This window comes from Dermochelys coriacea, chromosome 8 (genome assembly GCF_009764565.3).
Source record: "Dermochelys coriacea isolate rDerCor1 chromosome 8, rDerCor1.pri.v4, whole genome shotgun sequence".
Lineage (NCBI taxonomy): Eukaryota > Metazoa > Chordata > Testudines > Dermochelyidae > Dermochelys > Dermochelys coriacea.
The window spans coordinates 46,393,213-46,411,891 of record NC_050075.1 but is presented as its reverse complement, the minus strand read 5'-3'; the positions used below and the strand labels follow the sequence as shown (position 1 = coordinate 46,411,891).

General features: G+C 43.3%; 1 protein-coding gene across 48 annotated transcripts in view; it reads left to right on the top strand.

The window, feature by feature from the left end:
• The window catches only part of PRRC2C (proline rich coiled-coil 2C), a 123,021-nt gene that overhangs the window by 37,640 nt on the left and 66,702 nt on the right, over nucleotides 1–18,679 (top strand). For 41 of the 48 annotated variants that reach the window (XR_006273885.1, XR_006273887.1, XR_006273886.1 and 38 more), the window contains exons 12-20: nucleotides 1,085–1,685; nucleotides 4,798–4,970; nucleotides 5,736–5,979; nucleotides 8,221–8,434; nucleotides 9,573–11,897; nucleotides 13,371–13,579; nucleotides 14,337–14,491; nucleotides 15,039–15,381; nucleotides 15,910–15,995. Coding sequence is in view for 45 of the 48 variants with exons in the window: in XM_043491192.1 (XP_043347127.1) it covers nucleotides 1,085–1,685; nucleotides 4,798–4,970; nucleotides 5,736–5,979; nucleotides 8,221–8,434; nucleotides 9,573–11,897; nucleotides 13,371–13,579; nucleotides 14,337–14,491; nucleotides 15,039–15,381; nucleotides 15,910–15,995 (4,350 nt within the window). In the remaining 3 variants the exon portion in view is untranslated. The remainder of the gene's footprint in view (nucleotides 1–1,084; nucleotides 1,686–4,797; nucleotides 4,971–5,735; nucleotides 5,980–8,220; nucleotides 8,435–9,572; nucleotides 11,898–13,370; nucleotides 13,580–14,336; nucleotides 14,492–15,038; nucleotides 15,382–15,909; nucleotides 15,996–18,679) is intronic. The other 7 variants (XM_038412175.2, XM_038412176.2, XM_043491195.1 and 4 more) reach the window with 4 other exon arrangements.

The following is an 18,679-nucleotide window of genomic DNA, read 5'->3' as shown; positions in this document are numbered from 1 at the left end:
CAAAGGGGATTTCAGGGGCAGCCTTTTGCACAGTTTTACATCTGGCCCTGGCCAGGCCCTATCTTTATCTCCCTTTCTTTCCATTCATATGTGTACACCTTCATTTATTTTCAGCTGAAATAAATTCACTGGTGATCCCTAGCAAGTTTTGCAATACAGTGCTTGTTAGATTACCTGAAATCCAGTTCTTTCAACACCCCCACTGTGGTTTACACACACACATTTTTTGTTTAAAATAAATGGTCATGAGACAAAATTTGTGAGAGCAGGTATCAAAATGAATTAAATGCACCATCTGAAACTTTTAAGGCAATAATTCTCAACTTTTCTCTAATCATGGGTCCCAGAATCTAATAACTCCTGAGGTTCTTGAGAGAATTTCTGATAGTGGTAAAATTCTTCTTTTCCTGTCTTTCATCCACACTCTCTGTGCCCAGCTGCTAGAAGTTGTGGGAGCGCTCCATGTCTCCCATTCTTGCTGCAGGAGTGAATGGGGATTCAGGGATTCTCAAACATTACTTCTTGCTATTCCTGATTCCACAAGTAGCAGTCACAGCTCTCGGGGCGGGGGGCGGGGAGGGATTTGCAAGATTATTACATGGGGGGTCGTGAGCTATCAGCCTCCACCCCAAACCCCACTTTGCCTCCAGCATTTATAATTTAAATATATTAAAGGTGTTTTTAATTTATACAGAGAGTCACATTCAGAGACTTGCTATGTGAAAGGGTAATGCATCCGATGAAGTGAGCTGTAGCTCACGAAAGCTTATGCTCTAATAAATTTGTTAGTCTCTAAGGTGCCACAAGTACTCCATTTCTTTATGTGAAAGGGGTCACTAGTACAAAAGTTTGAGAACCACTGCCCTAAAAGCAAAAAAAACGAGCACCAGTCAATAGACCTGAATTACAGCAGGAAATTAGGATCAGCCTGATGCTTCACAAACCAGCTAGCAACTCACAGATTGGGCTCTTCTGTTTTGAAGGTGCCAGCCAAATACAGGTTACTGCATATTGTTATATATAGCCAGGTGATTTGAATACTAAAGGTTTGCTTGATATGCACTGCATTACTTGTATGTTACAGCACCTACCTCCAGATCGCCAGGCAGGACCTGGAAGACAGGGCCCCTTACCCCCTAAACTGGTACCAGATGAAGATGAAATTTGGAAGCAGAGACGAAGACAGCAAGCAGAAATTTCAGCAGCAGTGGAGCGAGCGCGTAAGCGGCGAGAGGAGGAGGAGCGAAGAATGGAAGAACAAAGAAAAGCAGCTTGTGCTGAGAAGCTAAAACGGTTAAATGAGAAATTTGGCTGTGTGACCAAACCATCCCGGGAAGACCCTCTGAGGGAGAGGGAAAGGGAGAGGGAGCGGGAGAGGGAAAGGGAGAGGGAGCGGGAGAGGGAAAGGGAGAGGGAGCGGGAGAAGGAAAGGGAGAGGGAGCGGGAGAAGGAGAGGGAAGAGCGAGAAAAGGAGGAGAAAGCAAAAGAACAGGAGAAGGAGAGAGAAGAGAAAGAGAAGGAGAGGGAACGAGAGAAGGAGAGGGAAGAGAAAGAGAAGGAGGAGAAAGAGAAAACAGAAGAGAAACCAGAGCCTGAGAATCCTGAGCCTCAAGAACCAGTGCTATCACCTGTAATAGTAGAAAAACAAGAAGAAAGTGAAAACTGCAGTAATAAGGAAGAGAAAGGTTTGTATGAATTGTTACAGGCTGTCCTTTTTAAAAAATAAGGAACCCGTGGGATTAGTACAATTTAGGATTTTAATTTATACAGTTATCTTAGATCATATACAGCGCACGTTGCAACCCCAATTCACTATTTGATTCAGGACCCAGACCTGTTAGAATGCTGTACTTCATCAGGAAAATGAGTTATTCATGAAAATTTTTGCTGCATTCTGTGAAATCTGAGCTTTCTTCTTAGTAAAGAGGAGGAAAAAAGCTATCAGTCTTCCCAAGATACAGCAGCATAGTATAAGTAAACAGATGTTTTGATAATGTTGGTACAGTACAGACCCATTTACGCGTGAATCCGCTTAACGCACGGTAGCGCCATGCCTCCCAGTGCTACCTATTTAACACACAAGATTCGTTAACACACAATACAGGAACTTTCTATGCAGTATTACAGATTTGCTCACTAATTCACTGACCTAGAAATTGACAGGAAGTGTGGAGCAGAAACGTTTTGTACATCTTTACCGATATTGGTAAAAACGTGTCATGCACACTTAGTCATTGTCACGCTAGAGAGATACATAATATATAGTTGTTGTATAGTAATATATATACTACATTAGAAAATTTTAACCATAGGTCTAATATAATGGCAGAGGGAAAGTGTCAGCGTTCCTACACTGTAGAAGAATAGCTAGCTTCAATAGATCGAGTAAATAGTGGAGAAACCCAGGCCAAAGTTTCAAAAGATATTGGGATTCTTGAATCTACTCTGAGGATGGCTAAAAAATGAATCTAAACTGAACGGCTTTGTACAAAATCTCGGTTCTGCCATTCGGGCTTAAGCGAAAATGTGTGTGCTATTCAGCAAACCCCACAATAGACAAAGCCATGCATGCATGGTTTTCTCAGGAAAGGCTGAAAGGAATTCCGCTAAATGGGCCAATTCTTCAAGCCCAAGCGACAAAATTTGGAAATTTAATGGGGTATGAATCATTCCAAGCCAGCAAGGGGTTTATAAGTTGTTTTAAAAAGCGTCCTGGCATAGCACAAGTATCGATTTCTGGAGAAAGCAGATCAGCCGATGAATCGGCCGCGAAAGCGTTTCCTGCTGAGTTAAAATCTATTTTACAAAATTAAGACTACCATGAATAACAATTTTCTAATTGTGATGAAACAGCTTTATTTGCAAAACTGCTACCTGATAAGATTTTAGCCTTTAATTACGAGACACAGAAAACAGCTGGATTTAAAAAGGATAAAAGTGTGTGTGACTCTTCTTTTTAGTAGTAAGACCGGCAGTCATAAGCTTGCCCCTCTTCTCGTTGGCCGCTTTCATAATCCTTTCTGCTTTAATCACCTCAGTAGAGCCAAACTGCCAGTAATATACACTAACAGCAAAAATGCTTGGATGATGAGACACATTTTTGACGACTGGTTCCACAACAGCTTTGTTCCAGCTGTTGGTAAGCATCTGCGGTCGAAGAAACTTGTAGTCAAAGCACTTGACAATTGTCCATCCCATCCTCCAGCCCATCACTGGTATCAAGCGATGGAAAAATTCGAGTGCTATACCTACTATTCAACACGAGATCAAAAATTCAACCTTTAGACCAGGGCATTATTCAGAATTTTAAAAACAGTTATCGATGGTAGCTGATTTTGGCGCTTTTGTCATGCACGTCTTCATGCATTTCCGAATTCCTGAAACAGTTAAACATGAAGGAAATTATTTATTTAGTTAAAGCTTGGGAAGGAGTAAAACAAAAGTCCATTGAAAACTGCTGGATGAAGGCTCTCGGTGATGCCTTTTCTGTCAAAGACTGTTCAGACTCTGGAAAACTCCAGCAGGGCACTGATTCAGAGCCAGATTTTGAAGGATTTTCGGAAGAAGACGTCCTACAAACACACACGCAGACAAAAGAGGATAACGGTAAACTTCTCTTTCAAATGATAAAAGATTTTAGTTTGGATACGTCACCGGAAATCGTTACTGAGTGGCTGGAGATGGATCAAGATTGCCCAACTTCAGAATTTCTGTCCAAGGAAGAAATATCAACGGGCTGCGAGGTTACATCAGACCGTGAAAGTGGTGGCGAGGATGTCGTTGAAAAGGTCAAAATTTCGCCAACAGAAGCTCTTAGTGCTGTAGAAACTGTTGTAAGATTTATGGAGGAGCAAAATGTGAAAATACCGAAATCATTCATCTGCAGCGAATGACAGACTTCATAAAAGAGAGAAGAAAAATGCAAGCCAGAGCAGAAAATAGCAGCGTTTTTTTTCTAAGTGAATCATAGATACTTTTTTCAGCATGGCCCTCTTAACCTGTGGTCCATTAACACGTGGTCGGGACGGCTTGACTCCTGACATCCGCATGTAAACGGGTCTGTACTGTATTCTGTTAATTCAGCCTTGCAGAACAGTAACCCCTTTCCTCCCCCAAGTCCGCTACAAGCAAACATTTAAACTTCACCCATTACTTGTAGTAAATTGTGAGTTTAAGCACCTAATTCTGTTCCTTGTCTTAATCCTCCCACACCCTCAGTTGCTGAGAGCATTCACTAGTTTCCACCATTTATTTTGTTGTTCTTCAGCACCTAATTGGGACTATTTACATACCAGCTCTTACTAAGCACAGGCAAATTTTTTTTTTCAAAAGTGCAAAATTATTGTAAATCAGCCTATAGGTTGCACAATCAAAATAAGTCAGGCAATTCAGAACTTGAGTTGTACATCAGCATAAACTTGGCTGCATAGCAATCCTATTTATATTCATTTTACAACATAAACAGCAATGTGGTTAGCCACACAGTTTACTTAGGTAAACAGTAGAATATACTCCATATGTGAGATGAATTAGTAGCTGTTGATCTGTGGTCTCCAGCAACTAATTTTCATTTCAGCCCTGTAACCTTTTTGTTTTTCCATTAATAGAATTAGCCTAGCAGAGCACTAAAAGAATAAATTGATAAATATCCAGGGTGCTTTTGTTTCAGAAAGCCATGTCTTTTTAAAGTTAGGATACACTGACTATCTGATAGACAGATTAATGTGAAAGTGAAGACTAGCTTTATGACCTATAATACATGTGGTAGGTGCAAACTAATTTTCAATATTTTTATAGCAGAGGGACAGCCAATTTTTACCAGACAAGACAGTGGTCGGAATGAAAAAGAGAGTTCCCAGGTGGCTCATGAAAGTGAGCCAGATTCAGGGTCTCAGCCTCGACCTGCTGTTTCCTCAGGCTACTCTAAACAGTTTCAGAAGTCGCTGCCACCAAGATTTCAGAGGCAACAGGTAAGTAACCAATCCATTGGCTTCCGAGGATGAAGGGCTTATTTACTTCTGAGTAATGGAATACAGGTCTGATTTTTGGACTCCTAATTCTCATACTGGAGATGAAACTTACTACTGGGTGATATTTTTCATAAAGATAGTAGAATGTTTTCAGTTGTGTATTGTCTGCAGTAGTGGCAGGGATACTTCTAGAAAGGCAATTTGCCTTTTTCTATGAAGGCAAGGTGTCCAACTGAGCCAAAAATAAAAGCGTTTTTAAAATGTAGCAGGATTTTTTACACCAGTTTCTGTGTGTAGACCATTGATCTGTATTTGCAGAAGGTTGAGGTTGTAGAATGTGATGTTAATCAGCATTTCCTAAAGGATTCATACATGTTGATACCTTTGAGTATTAAATCTATAAAATAACTTGCCTGAAAGTTACTCTGCAAAATGTATGTATTACAGTACAGATTGCCCTGTCCTGCTTTTCAGTGAAAGCCATGCAACCTTTTTAGCTAATTTGGTGGGGCGAGGGGGGGGGTTCAATTCCATTTGTTCTATTTCCTGTTTTTCCCCCTTAATTTTTTTTACTCCAGTTTATCCCCATGCATTTGACACATTCTGGATTATTGTGCCTTGTCCTTAAGGTAACTAATTCTGCAGTCTGATAGATCCTTTTATGGAGATAACTGGATCTTACCGCTAGTTTATTTGAATGGCATGCATGTCACTTAATATTATGAATGAACCTTCTTTTAATGTTGCATATCTGTAACATTGTAGGAACAGATGAAACAGCAACAGTGGCAGCAGCAGCAAGGGGTGCTTCCACAGTCTGCTCCATCACAACCTTCCAGTGGTCCTGTGCCTCCTCCCCAGCATAGACCCCTTTACCAGCCCATACAACCACATCCTCAGCATTTAGCTTCTATGGGCTTTGATCCACGGTGGCTTATGATGCAGCCTTACATGGACCCACGAATGATATCAGGAAGGCCTACTATGGATATGCCTCCTATGCATCCAGGTAAAACCCAGCCTGCGTTCCCAGTGAACATTCTCGCAGTATTTTCAAACAGTAGAAGATCCTTTCCCTAAGCCACTTTTGTCCACTGACAGGAAACATCAAGCTAGTATATAAGTACTAAATTCTCTTTCTGCATAAATATCAGATAAGGCAATCTCATTAGAAAAATGGTACACTATACTTATATCTTACTGCATTCCCATACATGATTATAAAATGAAACCACAGTTTGATACTCTTACAGTGATGTGGTAGTGACTGGTTATGTTTGTGTTAAAAGCTTCGCTATAAGCCTCACCACCATTGCCCACCCATCTTGTGTTTGACCCAAGTTTGTGGAATCTGTGGAAAATGTGAGTAATGCAGGTTGACTTTTCAGAATAGCATACAGTGCTAGGATACATCGTTTTCACATACTAGCAATCAAATATTAGTACTTATGAAACATTGCAGCAATAATTTCAAAATTTTCAGCCTGTTACCTCAATACAGAACATGCTTTTAATTTCCAGGATTTCCATTTGCATCCCTGTTGAAGCCAACATTTAAAGATAACAAATGTCTGGTAGAGGGGACTCTCCAGCTAACTGGCATGTGAAAAGAGAAGGGATAGTGGGGTGATGTTCACAGGGTGGGTGAGAATTTGGGGAAGCAGAACAAAGGTAGAAATCTGTTCTAAGTAATGTAACAAGAATATTCTTTTCCTCTTAATTACTTGATATTCAAGGCTTGAAATATCCTCTTGCCCAAGGTGATTAGGAGTGTATCCTGGGTAAGTCCCATCAATTTGTGCAGAACCCAAGCTTTAAGTGAAACTCTAGCCCTTATACTTTCCAAACCTGAACTGAATGTAAACCGAACCTAAATAAGATTACTGTATGCTGCTGCTGTTGTGGAATAGTGGAGAGGCTATCAGATGCTGCTGTTGAGGATGTCTAGGGCAGAAAGCCCAATAGTGGCAGCAAAAACGTGAGCAGAAGGCTCTGTATTTTCGAGTGACTCCTGCAGCCCCGTACTTGATAGGGAAGTGTCAGAGGGGACATCTGTATAAGAGTTCTCTGCTCATCATCGTGCTGATTTATTTCAGCTTAACCAGAGTTTAAATTCTTCAAATCCTGTCTTTTATATAATTGTGACTGGGGTTCCAGGGTTGCCATGCTGAGATTGCTCATTTAGGGCAAACTGCAAGGAATGAGGCAGACAATCCCCAAAACTGGTTGTTATTCTAATACTTAGATTCACCAAGCCAGCAACAAAACAGCTTCCGCAATACCTTCCTGGTTACCCTGAAGCCAAAACACCATTCATTCCCTTAAAGCAATCCAGTCTTGGGCTTCCAGGCAGCCAAGTCAAATATGATGAGGATTACTGAAAATCTTATTCATCATATTAAAGTTCTACCAATCCCGAAGGATTGGACATGTTACCCACCAGGTTAACATTTCAGATCTTACCCAAATACACGCTTACAGCCAATTCTTATTAACTAAACTAAGATTTATTAAGAAAGAAGAGAGAGCATTGGTTAAAAGATTATTGTACATACAGACTTGAATAGAGTTCTTTCCTCAGTTTCATAGTAGAGCTGGTGAGTTTTAGAGTTGGAAAGAGTCCTTCCCAGAATCAGTTCATCAGGTTATAGACCAGTGCCCAAATATCCAATATAAAGGTGATCCAGATGGGAGTGGAGACCTCAGTCTTGCAACTCAAACTTCCCCCGATGAAGCTTAAGCAGATCTAAGATTAAAAGGATCAGGGCCCAAGAGTTTATAGACCCCTTGCAGGCTATTGTCTGCCTCTTGACAGCAGGTGTTCCTTGTGTGAAGAATAGTGTCTTTGAAGTAACCTTCTATTTCCTAAGCATCACCAGTGAATAGCTACATGGATTAACATAAGGCAATTGCCTATCTCCCGCCATTTATAGGTAGTTTGTTATATACTTCAAAGAGAAATTAAGACTGATATCATTACATTCACAATTGATTTAAATTTTAATATTTCCTTTTGATCTCTGAATTAACAGAATACAGTGATAGACAGGAACTGTTTGGTTACATTGTCAACCTCTAACTGTATATGTAAACATACAAAACACGAACATTATCTACTAATATTTCTCTAAAGGTTGACTCTGGTCAGTCAGTCTGCTAGTTGTGTAACCTCTTCTGGCCCTATGTCACAGTAATCAATGTATTTTGAGCCGTTAATTTTAACTGTTTAACTTGAATCTCTTGATCACAGGAATTATGCCTCCCAAACCATTAATGAGAAGAGACCAGATGGAAGGGTCAGGAACTGGTTCAGAATCATTCGAACATATTGCTCGATCAGCAAGAGAACATACTGTACCACTGTCAGAGCCCCGCATGATGTGGGGTTCAGATTCTTATCCCCATGCAGAACCTCAACAGGCTAGTACTCCTCCTAAAGTGCTAGAAGAGCCTGAGGATTTGAGGTGAGTCCTGCCTGACTTGTGTATTTCCACATGCCACTCACATCAACCAGACTCCTATGTTTGTTTAGATATGTAGGCCATACTTGCAACTGTGAATTAGTCAGTGTTCATGATCAATTGTTGCTACCAAGTGGATAGGTATGGATGACTTAGGGACATGTGAGTTGTTTAAATTTAATCAGCTATGCTTTATGGCATCTGGCTGACAGGTATGGTTTTAAGGAAGATGCAAGGAAGAGTCCATACCTAGCTCAAAGGTTCTGTGCTGAACAGTTGTGTGTGCATTGGAATTCTATATTGGACAACAGGTTTGAGCCATCTAATCTGGGATACTGTCTCTGACAGTATCCCAAGAACCCCATAGTAGGCAGATGTGAAGTAATCTGGCTCCATGAACGTCTCATCCTAATCCTTAATAAATGGAGATTGGTTTAGTTATTAGTGGGGTGTTTACAGGTACAAGTAGTGGGAACAGTGATATATTCCCTTGTTTCAGGAATCAGGCGGGAAATCCTGCATGTGCTCTCCACGTTGAAGAGCTATAGTCCACTTCACACTGATAAATCAGTTAACTATGAAAATAAAACTGCTTATAACATGGTCAGGCAGTTATTTTGATCCTTATTCACAGTCAGCCTCTCAGCTTCCATTGACACTTTCTTAAATGTGGCCCCAGTAATTAACTTTTACCTACTTTGAACTGATGTTGTATTTGTGATGTTAATTCACTGATATGCTGGCTCATTCAAGGTTTTGACTTAACTGTTAACAAGAATCGATTCCTAATGCTAAATGCTTATTTGAGGTTCCTAATTCTGGTAACTAGAAATTCTGGAATTCATGGCAGTTAAAAGGGGGGGGGGGGTGCATGGGTATGCGCGCGCACGCGCACACACACATACACCTCACCCCTTTTAACTGTCATGAGTTCCAGAATTTCTAGTTACCAGAATGCGCGCGCACACACCAATCGGAATCATCTCACACCATGACAGATATCTTGTTCCTCCTCTTAAAACTTCCGTAGATGAGGCAAAAGTCCTTTAACGTGTTACAGGGATGTTAGAGAATCCAGTTGTAAATATGTTAAATTAAACTTTGTTCTATTAGAAACCTATTTAATTGCTTCTTCACTTAGGCCTGAAGCACATTTGGAAGAAGAACAAATTGCTGTTACCGCTGCTTACCCTGTAGAACACAACCAGTTGGATTCTCATCAAAAGACAGACTTCTTTAGAGAACCAAGCGAGGTGGATGTACAGAAATTCCCAAGCAGGTCTTTGGAAGATGTACAACCTCTCCAAACTGACATGTCTAATCCAGCAATTAGCTTTGAAGTAGCTGATGAGAATGTTGCACGCAGCCCTCAGGAAGAGCTGGTACCCGTAGGAGAGAGTCATTCTGCTTTGAAGAGAGGCATTTCCCATGGTTCAAGTCATTCTCTAAAATCAGAAGAGCAAAAGAATGAGACAACCCCAAATGTCCCTAAAGTAAGTAGTAGATATGCTGAGACTGTAGAAAGACCAGAGATTAAGCCAAAAAAAGAAGGTTTCATGAGTAATAGAACAACAGAAGGGCCAAAATCTGAAAAACCTTTCAAGCCTAAATCTGAAACCAGATGGGGTCCCAGGCCAGGCTATGCCAGAAGAGAAGAAGGTACCGATAGACCAGTAAGAAGATCTGGCCCTATTAAAAAACCTGTTCTTCGAGATATGAAAGAAGAGCGTGAGCAGAGGGAAGAACGTGAGCAGAGGAAGGAAAAAGAAGGAGAAAAACTGGCTAATGAAAAAGCTGGCAAGTCTGAAAAGACAGAAAAGAAGGATCAGGCACAACTGCCACCTCCCCAGTCAGAGCCAGAAAAGTCCACCCCAGACAGTGCTGCTTTAGCTAAAAAGATACCACAAGATACGGCTCAGATTTCAGAAAGTACAGATAGCCATCAGCTGGACTCTGCCATTAAATCTGCCGCCCAGCAGCCTTCACCTGTGGTCCAGCAGCCTTCACCTGTTCAGCAACCTACTGTTCAGCAGCCATCACCTGCATTCCAGCCACTACCTGTTCAGCAACCTGTTAATGCAATTAAGGAAGAAAAACAACCAGAGAGAGCTGTTGGCAAAGAACATATTGTTGAGAAACCTCGCCTAGAAACCAGGCCAGTAAAGAGAGAACCTGGTTTACCACCCAGAACGTACTGGAAAGAGGCTCGGGATAGAGACTGGTTCCCAGATCAGGGATATAGGGGCAGAGGCCGTGGAGAGTATTATTCTAGGGGTCGCAGCTACAGAGGTTCTTATGGAGGACGAGGCCGGGGAGGTAGAGGCCATAATAGAGACTATCCGCATTATAGAGACACTAAACTTAGGGCAGACCATGTGCCTTTGGGGCCTCTTAGGCAGAGAGAAGAAAGTGAAACTCGTAGTGAGAGTTCTGATTTTGAAATAGTTCCCAAACGGCGAAGACAGCGAGGCTCAGAAACTGATTCTGACAGTGAAGTTCATGAAAGTGCTAGTGATACTCTTCTTTCAGACAAGGACAGTTTAAGCAAAGGTAAACACCCAAAGAGAGAGGAGAAAGCTGATGGCAAGAAACCTTCAAAGCCTCTGCTGTCTTTCAAACCTGAAAACAATGTCAGAGTTGACAATAGATCCCTGGAGAAAACTTACATCAGGGAGGAGGAGGATAAACCAAAACCAGGATTCCTTCCTAAAGGAGAACCTTCAAGACGTGGCAGAGGGGGAATGTACAGACGTGGTGGTAGGGATCCAGGTGGGCGCCCACCAAGACCATCTACATTAAGGAGGCCAGGCTACAGAGATAGTCAGTGGAATCCAAGGCAAACAGAGACCATTAAACCAGAAGAGGAGGAGCCACCAAGAAGACATGAACTCTATGGTCCTGTGCCCATGGATAAGAGACCTCCAAAATTTGAGAGGAAGTTTGATCCAACTAGAGAGAGGCCTCGAAGGCAAAGGCCTGCACGACCACCAAGGCAAGATAAACCACCACGCTTTAGACGCCTAAAAGAAAGGGAAGCTGCATCAAAAATAAATGAAGCCGCAACTAGCTCATCGACAAGTGCTACAGTTGTTAATGCAGTTAATGAAGCATCCAGCACTGCTTTGGATATTTCAGGGAGTAAGACACCAGACTTGTCCAATCATAATTCTTCAGACCAGGCAAATGAAGAATGGGAAACTGCCTCAGAAAGTAGTGACTTCAATGAGAGGCGAGAGAGGGATGAAAAGAAAATGGCAGATGTGAACACACAGGTAGCTGCCAAAGCAGGAGAAAATGCCGTAGCTCCAAAAAGAGAAATATCTAAACGAAGTTTCTCTAGTCAGCGGCCTGGAATAGATCGCCAGAATCGCCGTGGCAACAATGGGCCACCAAAGGCTGGAAGGAATTTCTCAGGGCCTAGGAGTGAAAGGCGGAGTGGTCCTCCATTAAGAAGTGGTAAACGAGGGTAAGTATCTAGTATTTGTTTCCAGTAGCACCCACAATATGTAGTTACTGTATAAACACAAAAGGCTCTAACGCTCACTAATTTCCTGTTGCAGACTGCATAGCCATTCATAATTTGTAACCATGTAATTTGTAATCATAACCATGGTCAGTGAAGGATAGTGTCAGACAGCTTCAAAATGCTGGCCTCTTGTTTTGGGCCTTTTGTACAGAAAAGAAGCTTTCATCTGAATCACTTCGAGCCTGAGAGAGTAGAGGGGGAAAAGAACAGAGCTTTCCAGTGTCACTGCACCATGTTAAAACTGCCTGGCAGAAAAATGCCAACTCTATTGTCAGAGGTGTAAACTACATTCATCCCCATGAAATTTAGCATTAAACATGATCCAGTTGATTTAAATCACAACTCTACAGTCTGTTGCTTTAATCCTTTCACTGTATTTATCCCATCAGGGCCCCCATGTCAATTTCTACTAGAAAATCAATTAACTAAATGAAGCATGTACTTTCCAGTTAAGGAAAGTTTCTCAGCTCCACTTGGGCATGTTGCTCAGTATTAGAAATGAAATTATTATGCTTACCTCTACATGCTGAATCAGATTGAAGCCTGCCTTTCATCTCTGGGATTGGTTTCTCATGCCTTGTAGCAATTGCATGATGGTTTGACAGCATCTTCTGCACCAGGTTAGGGAGTGCTATGGAGTGGGTTGCTGAACTCCACATTGAAGACTTGGCTACTTTAGCAGTGCCCTCTCTTGAAAACTTTTGCTGAATATTCTAAGCAGTTGGTCCTTCCGTTATAAAACTTTGAAAAAGTTTTTATGTAATACTTAAAGAATTTCTAGTGTTTGGCAACAAAAAGGCAGAATTCTGCAGTTTTTCCACTGTCCTGCTGCAGTAGTTGTTACTAATATATCAATAAGTCCATGGTGCAGTTATACCAAACCAAATTAAATATGGAGCATATATTGCAAAATCTACACATTTCTATGGTGTGTTACACAGCAACTTTTTCAGTGGAGGCTTTAGCTTCACATTTGGAGTGGATATTGGTCATTCACTTATTCAGTGTAGTGAAAGAATGGCAGTTGAAATGAAAATGTTGCACCTTCTCTATATGGTTAAAGTGTCTACTGTACATCATTCATTAGCTGGCTAAGATGTATGGCTACTGCTTTATTAGTTCCCCATTGAGGCTACGCCTATTAGCGATGCTTACACCTATATGACTAAAGTGTCTACTGTGCTTGTTGACTTTTTGACTGGTCTGTGATCCAAATCTGTAAGCATCGTTAATAGGTGCAGCCTCAATGGAGAACTAATAAAGCAGTAGCCACACATCTTAGGCAGCTAATGATGATGCACAGTAGATGCTTTTAACGCAGTAATGTGATCTGCATGCGGATGTTGTTTTGCTGTTTCTGAGGGTACTCTGGGGATGGTGGTTAGTTCTGTCTATAATTTTTGTCTGATGTAGGCCATTTGAAGACCAAGCAGGAAGCATGACTGCTATAGATCCCACCCTCAGTAATTCCTTGCATCAAGAAGAAGGTGGTGGTAGTGCTGCAATGCAAAAGACCTCCAAGGATGCCAGTGCCAAAAAGAGGGATGAGCCCAAACCAGGTCCAAAGAAACCCAAGGAGAAGGTGGATGCTCTATCCCAATTTGACCTCAACAACTATGCAAGTATGTGTTGATGGAAACTTGTGGTAACCAAAAAAACCTATTAATACATTAGCGTTCCTCCTTCTGGAATTAGATATATTTAGGAATTGTGGAAAGAAGAAAAGTTGGTGCATATTTTTTAAAGGCTGTTTATATCCCCGTATTCAGACACTGCCCCCTTTGCAGCAATGAATGAGTCCTGTGCCATGTGTCCCTTTTTAAAAATGAGTAATAAAATTTTGTGTGTGTGTAAATAAATAAATATAAAATAGTTATCCATTTTAAGGACACTTCTTTTGTACAATCTCATTCCTGTAACTTTTTTCAAGCTATCATTCAGTCATTCCACACCCGATGTTGGCATCAGGTATTTTGTATCTCTTTGCACGTGGAAAACGGGAGAGGATGTTACTGCTGTAAACTCAATAAATAATGCCGACAGGTTTGCAGTTAGTGTCCAGAATGTATCATTTTTCTATTTAAACTACTCAAACTGTCTTTCTTTAGCTCTTGGATTTATAGAACTTTTTTGTACAAAGTGTGGTGTCTTTTTGAAGAGCCATTAATTGAAGGCTTTTGTATTCAATCCTTTTTCTTGAAGTCCACCAGCAAAAGGATGGTCTGCATGAGGGAACTTGAACTAGGATGGTCATCTTCGGCTGCAACTGTATGAAGCTATGCAGCGCTAGTGGAATTTGTTTTTATTCCAAAATTCTGAATATTGCGTCTGAAATTGTTGAAATGGAAGAAAAAATGTACATCTTTGGTTCATCTGTAGGTGTTGTGATCATTGATGACCACCCTGAAGTGACAGTAATTGAAGACTTTCCGTCTAACTTGAATGATGACGGCTTTACTGAAGTGGTATCAAAGAAACAACAAAAACGTTTGCAAGATGAGGAACGCAGAAAGAAGGAGGAACAAACAGTGCAGGTTTGTTGATAAAGAACATCATCCTTTGCACCTGTTACAAGCAGTTACACACTTATTGCAAATTTTTTTTGTAAAGGACTATGCAACAGTGCAAAATCTGTTTCCAGACAGCTGTTTTTACCATTCGAATTACAGTATTCTAGTTAATTTTTAATTGAAATTGTTTTTAGCCTAAGTTATGCAGGTCATATTGCCTCGCCTTATGTTTCTCCTCTTGTCCCTCTTACTCCTTCAATACCCACTGCCACTGTAATTTGTGTATTTCAAAGTTTAAATGTTGGCTACTGTAACTAACTTGGAAGCTTGCTTTTGGGCTTAAATTACGGGTTTTGTTATGCTATTGCTATATGAAAGTTTCTTGGCCAAAAACATGGAATGTATTAACCTTTTTCATTAGTCAAATGGTAAAAGTAAGTACATTGGGGGGGAAAAGTCTGAAAAAACGTTCAATATTCCTGCTTTGTCCTTCTCCTGTACTCTGCAACTGACAGAAAAATACAGACTTTCTAGATGGCTTACCCTTCTGGAATGTCACTTTCATTCTTAGGTTTGGACCAAAAAGAGTTCCGGTGAAAAAGGAAGAGGTCAGAATTCCAAGCTTCCTCCCAGGTTTGCAAAAAAGCAGCAACAGCAGGCAGCAGCGGCAGCTGCAGCTCAGCAGGTACAAGCTCAGGCACAAGTACCGGTACAGCCTCAGAGTGCACCCCAGGCTCCAAGCCAGCCACAGGCTTCAGTTCAGCCTCAAACCCAGACAACAGGAGGAACAAGCAGCACAGAATATACAGCAACAGGCAAAGCTCTGCAGAATGCACAGCCCCATCCTGCTCTAGGGACTGAATTATGGGAAAATAAGGTGGCATCAACAACTGTTAACGACATCTCCAAGAAATGTAAGTGGTATTTTTTTTTACCTTTTTGCCTGGGCGGGATAGAAGAGAAACATTGTGGTTGGAGCGTTTGGGTTGGTGAGAGATTTTTCTGGAGGTCTCAAACATCCTGGCTTGCAGGTATAGTTCTCATATGGCACAGAGAATATGCTGCTATGAAATGTTCTGCAAGACTGCTGAGCCATAGTCTCCAAGGTTCCCTGAGATGAGAGAGCTCTTCTATAAAATGTTGCGTAACTTCTTTGCTGCTGTCGCCACATTCTCTATCCCCAGTATATAAGCAACTGCCATTGATCTCAAACCTGGGCTTCTTTGTCAAATTTGTGCACGTTTCCAAATATGCTAATTAGGGCAATCACGGTTGACTTAATAAGGGACTTACTGTTAAAAGCTGACATGGAGTTCTAGAATCAAACATGCTGTGAAATCAAGTAGCTGAAGTGTCATTGTCCATTCAGTTTTGTACTTATGAATCTAAATAACCATGGATTAATTGTGGTTTTGACTCCACTGTATTCTCTGGACTTTTAGTGGGACCCATTAGTCCACCACAACCCCCTTCAGTCAGTGCGTGGAATAAGCCTTTGACATCATTTGGATCGGCTACATCTCCAGAGGTAAGAGTAAAACTAAAAAGAATCAAGAACATTTTGAAGATCACGCAATTTGTCTTGCAGGTGGTGGTACAAATGAAATACGATTATTGTGATGTTTCGCAAAGTACCCAGGACTGGGAGTCGCCTTGTTCTTCTTCGAGTGCTTGCTTATATTGATTCCAATTTAGGTGTGCACTCACACTGTGTGTACAGCTGTCAGAGAAATTTTATCCTACCACACTCGGTGGGTCGGCTGTGGAGCCCCCTGGAGTGGCGCCTTCATGATGCTCGATATATACGCCAGCTGACCCAGTGCCCCCTCAGTTCCTTTTTACCACCTGTGACGGTCATTGGAACTGTGGAGTTCTGCTTTGCTGGTCTCCACTCTCCCTAGCACTTGCAGTTTCTAGTTTGTAACCGTTCATAGTTGATAGTTTATATATAGTAGTTCATAGTTATAGTTGTAGTTAGTATTAGTGGGTTGCAGGGTTTCCCCTCCTTCCAGATTTTCTAATGGACTCATGCCCAAAGCTCCGGGATTCAAGCCCTGCGGTTCCTGCTCTAAGCCCATGCCAACAGGTGACCCCCACGACTATTGCCTGAAGTGTCTGGGTAAGTCTCATTAAGCAGAAAAGTGCAGGATCTGCAAGGGTTTTCACCCCTGGACCAAGAAAGAGCGGGACTTTTGTCTGAGAAAGCTCCTTATGGGGGCAGCTCTTAGCCCTCAGCCTCCTGCGGTGTGCCAAGATCTGGCACCAAGCACCTTGGTGCGCAGCGCTCCGGCAGCAGCAGTAGGAGCAGCACCGCAGTTGGACTATGACCGAGACCCGTGGCACCGGCACTCCCTGGCACTGCAGCCGATATCATCGGCCTGGCACTGGTCCCGCTCTCCTGTCCAGAAGCGGCACCAGAAACTGGAAGAGGCTGGCCCACCTCCAAAGAGGCCAGCTTCCTTGGAACCGGCTCTGGAGGTGCGTCCCAGTCTACGGCTTTGGCACCGTTGACACCGGCCCCGGGAGGAGAGCCATTGAGTCCGATGCCCTTGGACTCCCCAGTACGCAGCGTTTTTGAGGTCCAGTTGCTGTCCATCCTGGATACCTTTGACGCTGCAAGGGACCTTATTGCCATGACGGCATCAGCATCCCCTCAGCCTCATGCCAAGGCACTGGTACCTGCACATGCAGCACCATCCCGAGGCAAGCTGGCCCTGATCTACCCGTCCGCACCGTCAGTCGAGCCACACCACCTATCTCGTTCTCTGCACTGTTCCCACTCCCGATGCCACTCGCAGTCCTGACACCGCTCTCTCTCGTGGCGCCGGTCATACTTGCAGCAATGCTTCGACTCCCGGCACCGGTCCCGGTGCTGCTCTGCCCACCAATCACTGTCGAGGAGCAGATCCCAGACCCTATGCTGCTCATTATCTAGACTCAGGTCTGGGTCCGGGCACCACTCCCCAGCGTCGCGGCGCCATTCACCATTGCCCCATTGGCATGACCCGGCGCCACCATGGCCTTCCCATTCCGTTTCCCATTCCTTGGGATCGGAGGCAGGGTCGCGCTTGTCGGACCGCCGCCGTATGGACCATAGCCACCTGGAATCGGGCTGGGTATTGGCAGGAGCAGGGGCCCACCCAATGGCTGTTCCGGATGCCCTGGGCGTACCACCAGGCCCTGGGTGCTCCGTCTGGGGCTTCTCGCTCAGCCCCGTCCAAGCCACAAGTGCCAGAAGCTGCCGCCACTCGGCCCGCCCCAGGAGTCATGGAGACTGTGGTGGCTCCTATTCCTGCTACGGGACCACCTCCAACGCTGGTTCCTGCTCTGGGCCCTGAGGTTGCTGGCACAGGACAACTGGGCTCAGTTCCACAAGAGGCCTTAAATGACCCTCTCCCCCCTGTGGGCGCCTCCGCCTCCTCACCCGATGAGGCAGTGGCAGGCACTGCAGTCTCGGGTCCCCCTCCCATAGACCTCCATGCCCAACAGGACCTCCTGCGCAGGTTGGCCCGTAATATGAATTTGCAAGCGGAGGAGGTGGTAGAGGTGGAGGACCCAGTGGTGGATATTCTGTCAGCGGAAGCTCCATCAAGGGTAGTCCTACCCCTTTATTCAGACTATCCAATCCACCACCAGAACAATCTGGCAAACACCTGCATCCGTCCCACCGACTGCTAAGGGAGTGGAGTGCAAATACTTTGTCCCCTCAAAGGGTATGATTATTTGTTCACCCACCCACAACCTTGTTCGCTAGTGGTAGCATCGGTGAATGAGAGAGAACGGTATGGCCAGCAGGCCTTAGCTCCCAAATCATAGGACACCAAGCGCCTTGATCTGTTTGGGCACAAAATTTTATTCCTCGGAGGGTCTTCAGCTCAGGATCGCTAATCAGCAGGCGCTCCTGAGCTAATACAATTTTAACTCCTGGAACTCCATGCTGAAATTTAAGGAGTTAGTACCTCCTGAGTCCAGAGAGGAGTTTGGTGCCTTGGTTGATGAGAGCAAAACAGTGGCATGGACCTTGTTGCAGGCCTCGCTGGACGCTGTGGATTCTGCCATGTGTACTTTGTCCTCGGGGATAGCGATGAGGCGTATCTCCTGGCTGCAAGCCTCCAACCTGCCACTGAAGCTTCAGCAAACTCTGCAGGACCTCCCCTTTGATGGAGAGGGCCTGTTTTCGGACAAGACTGATTCCAGGCTACAAAGGACTTA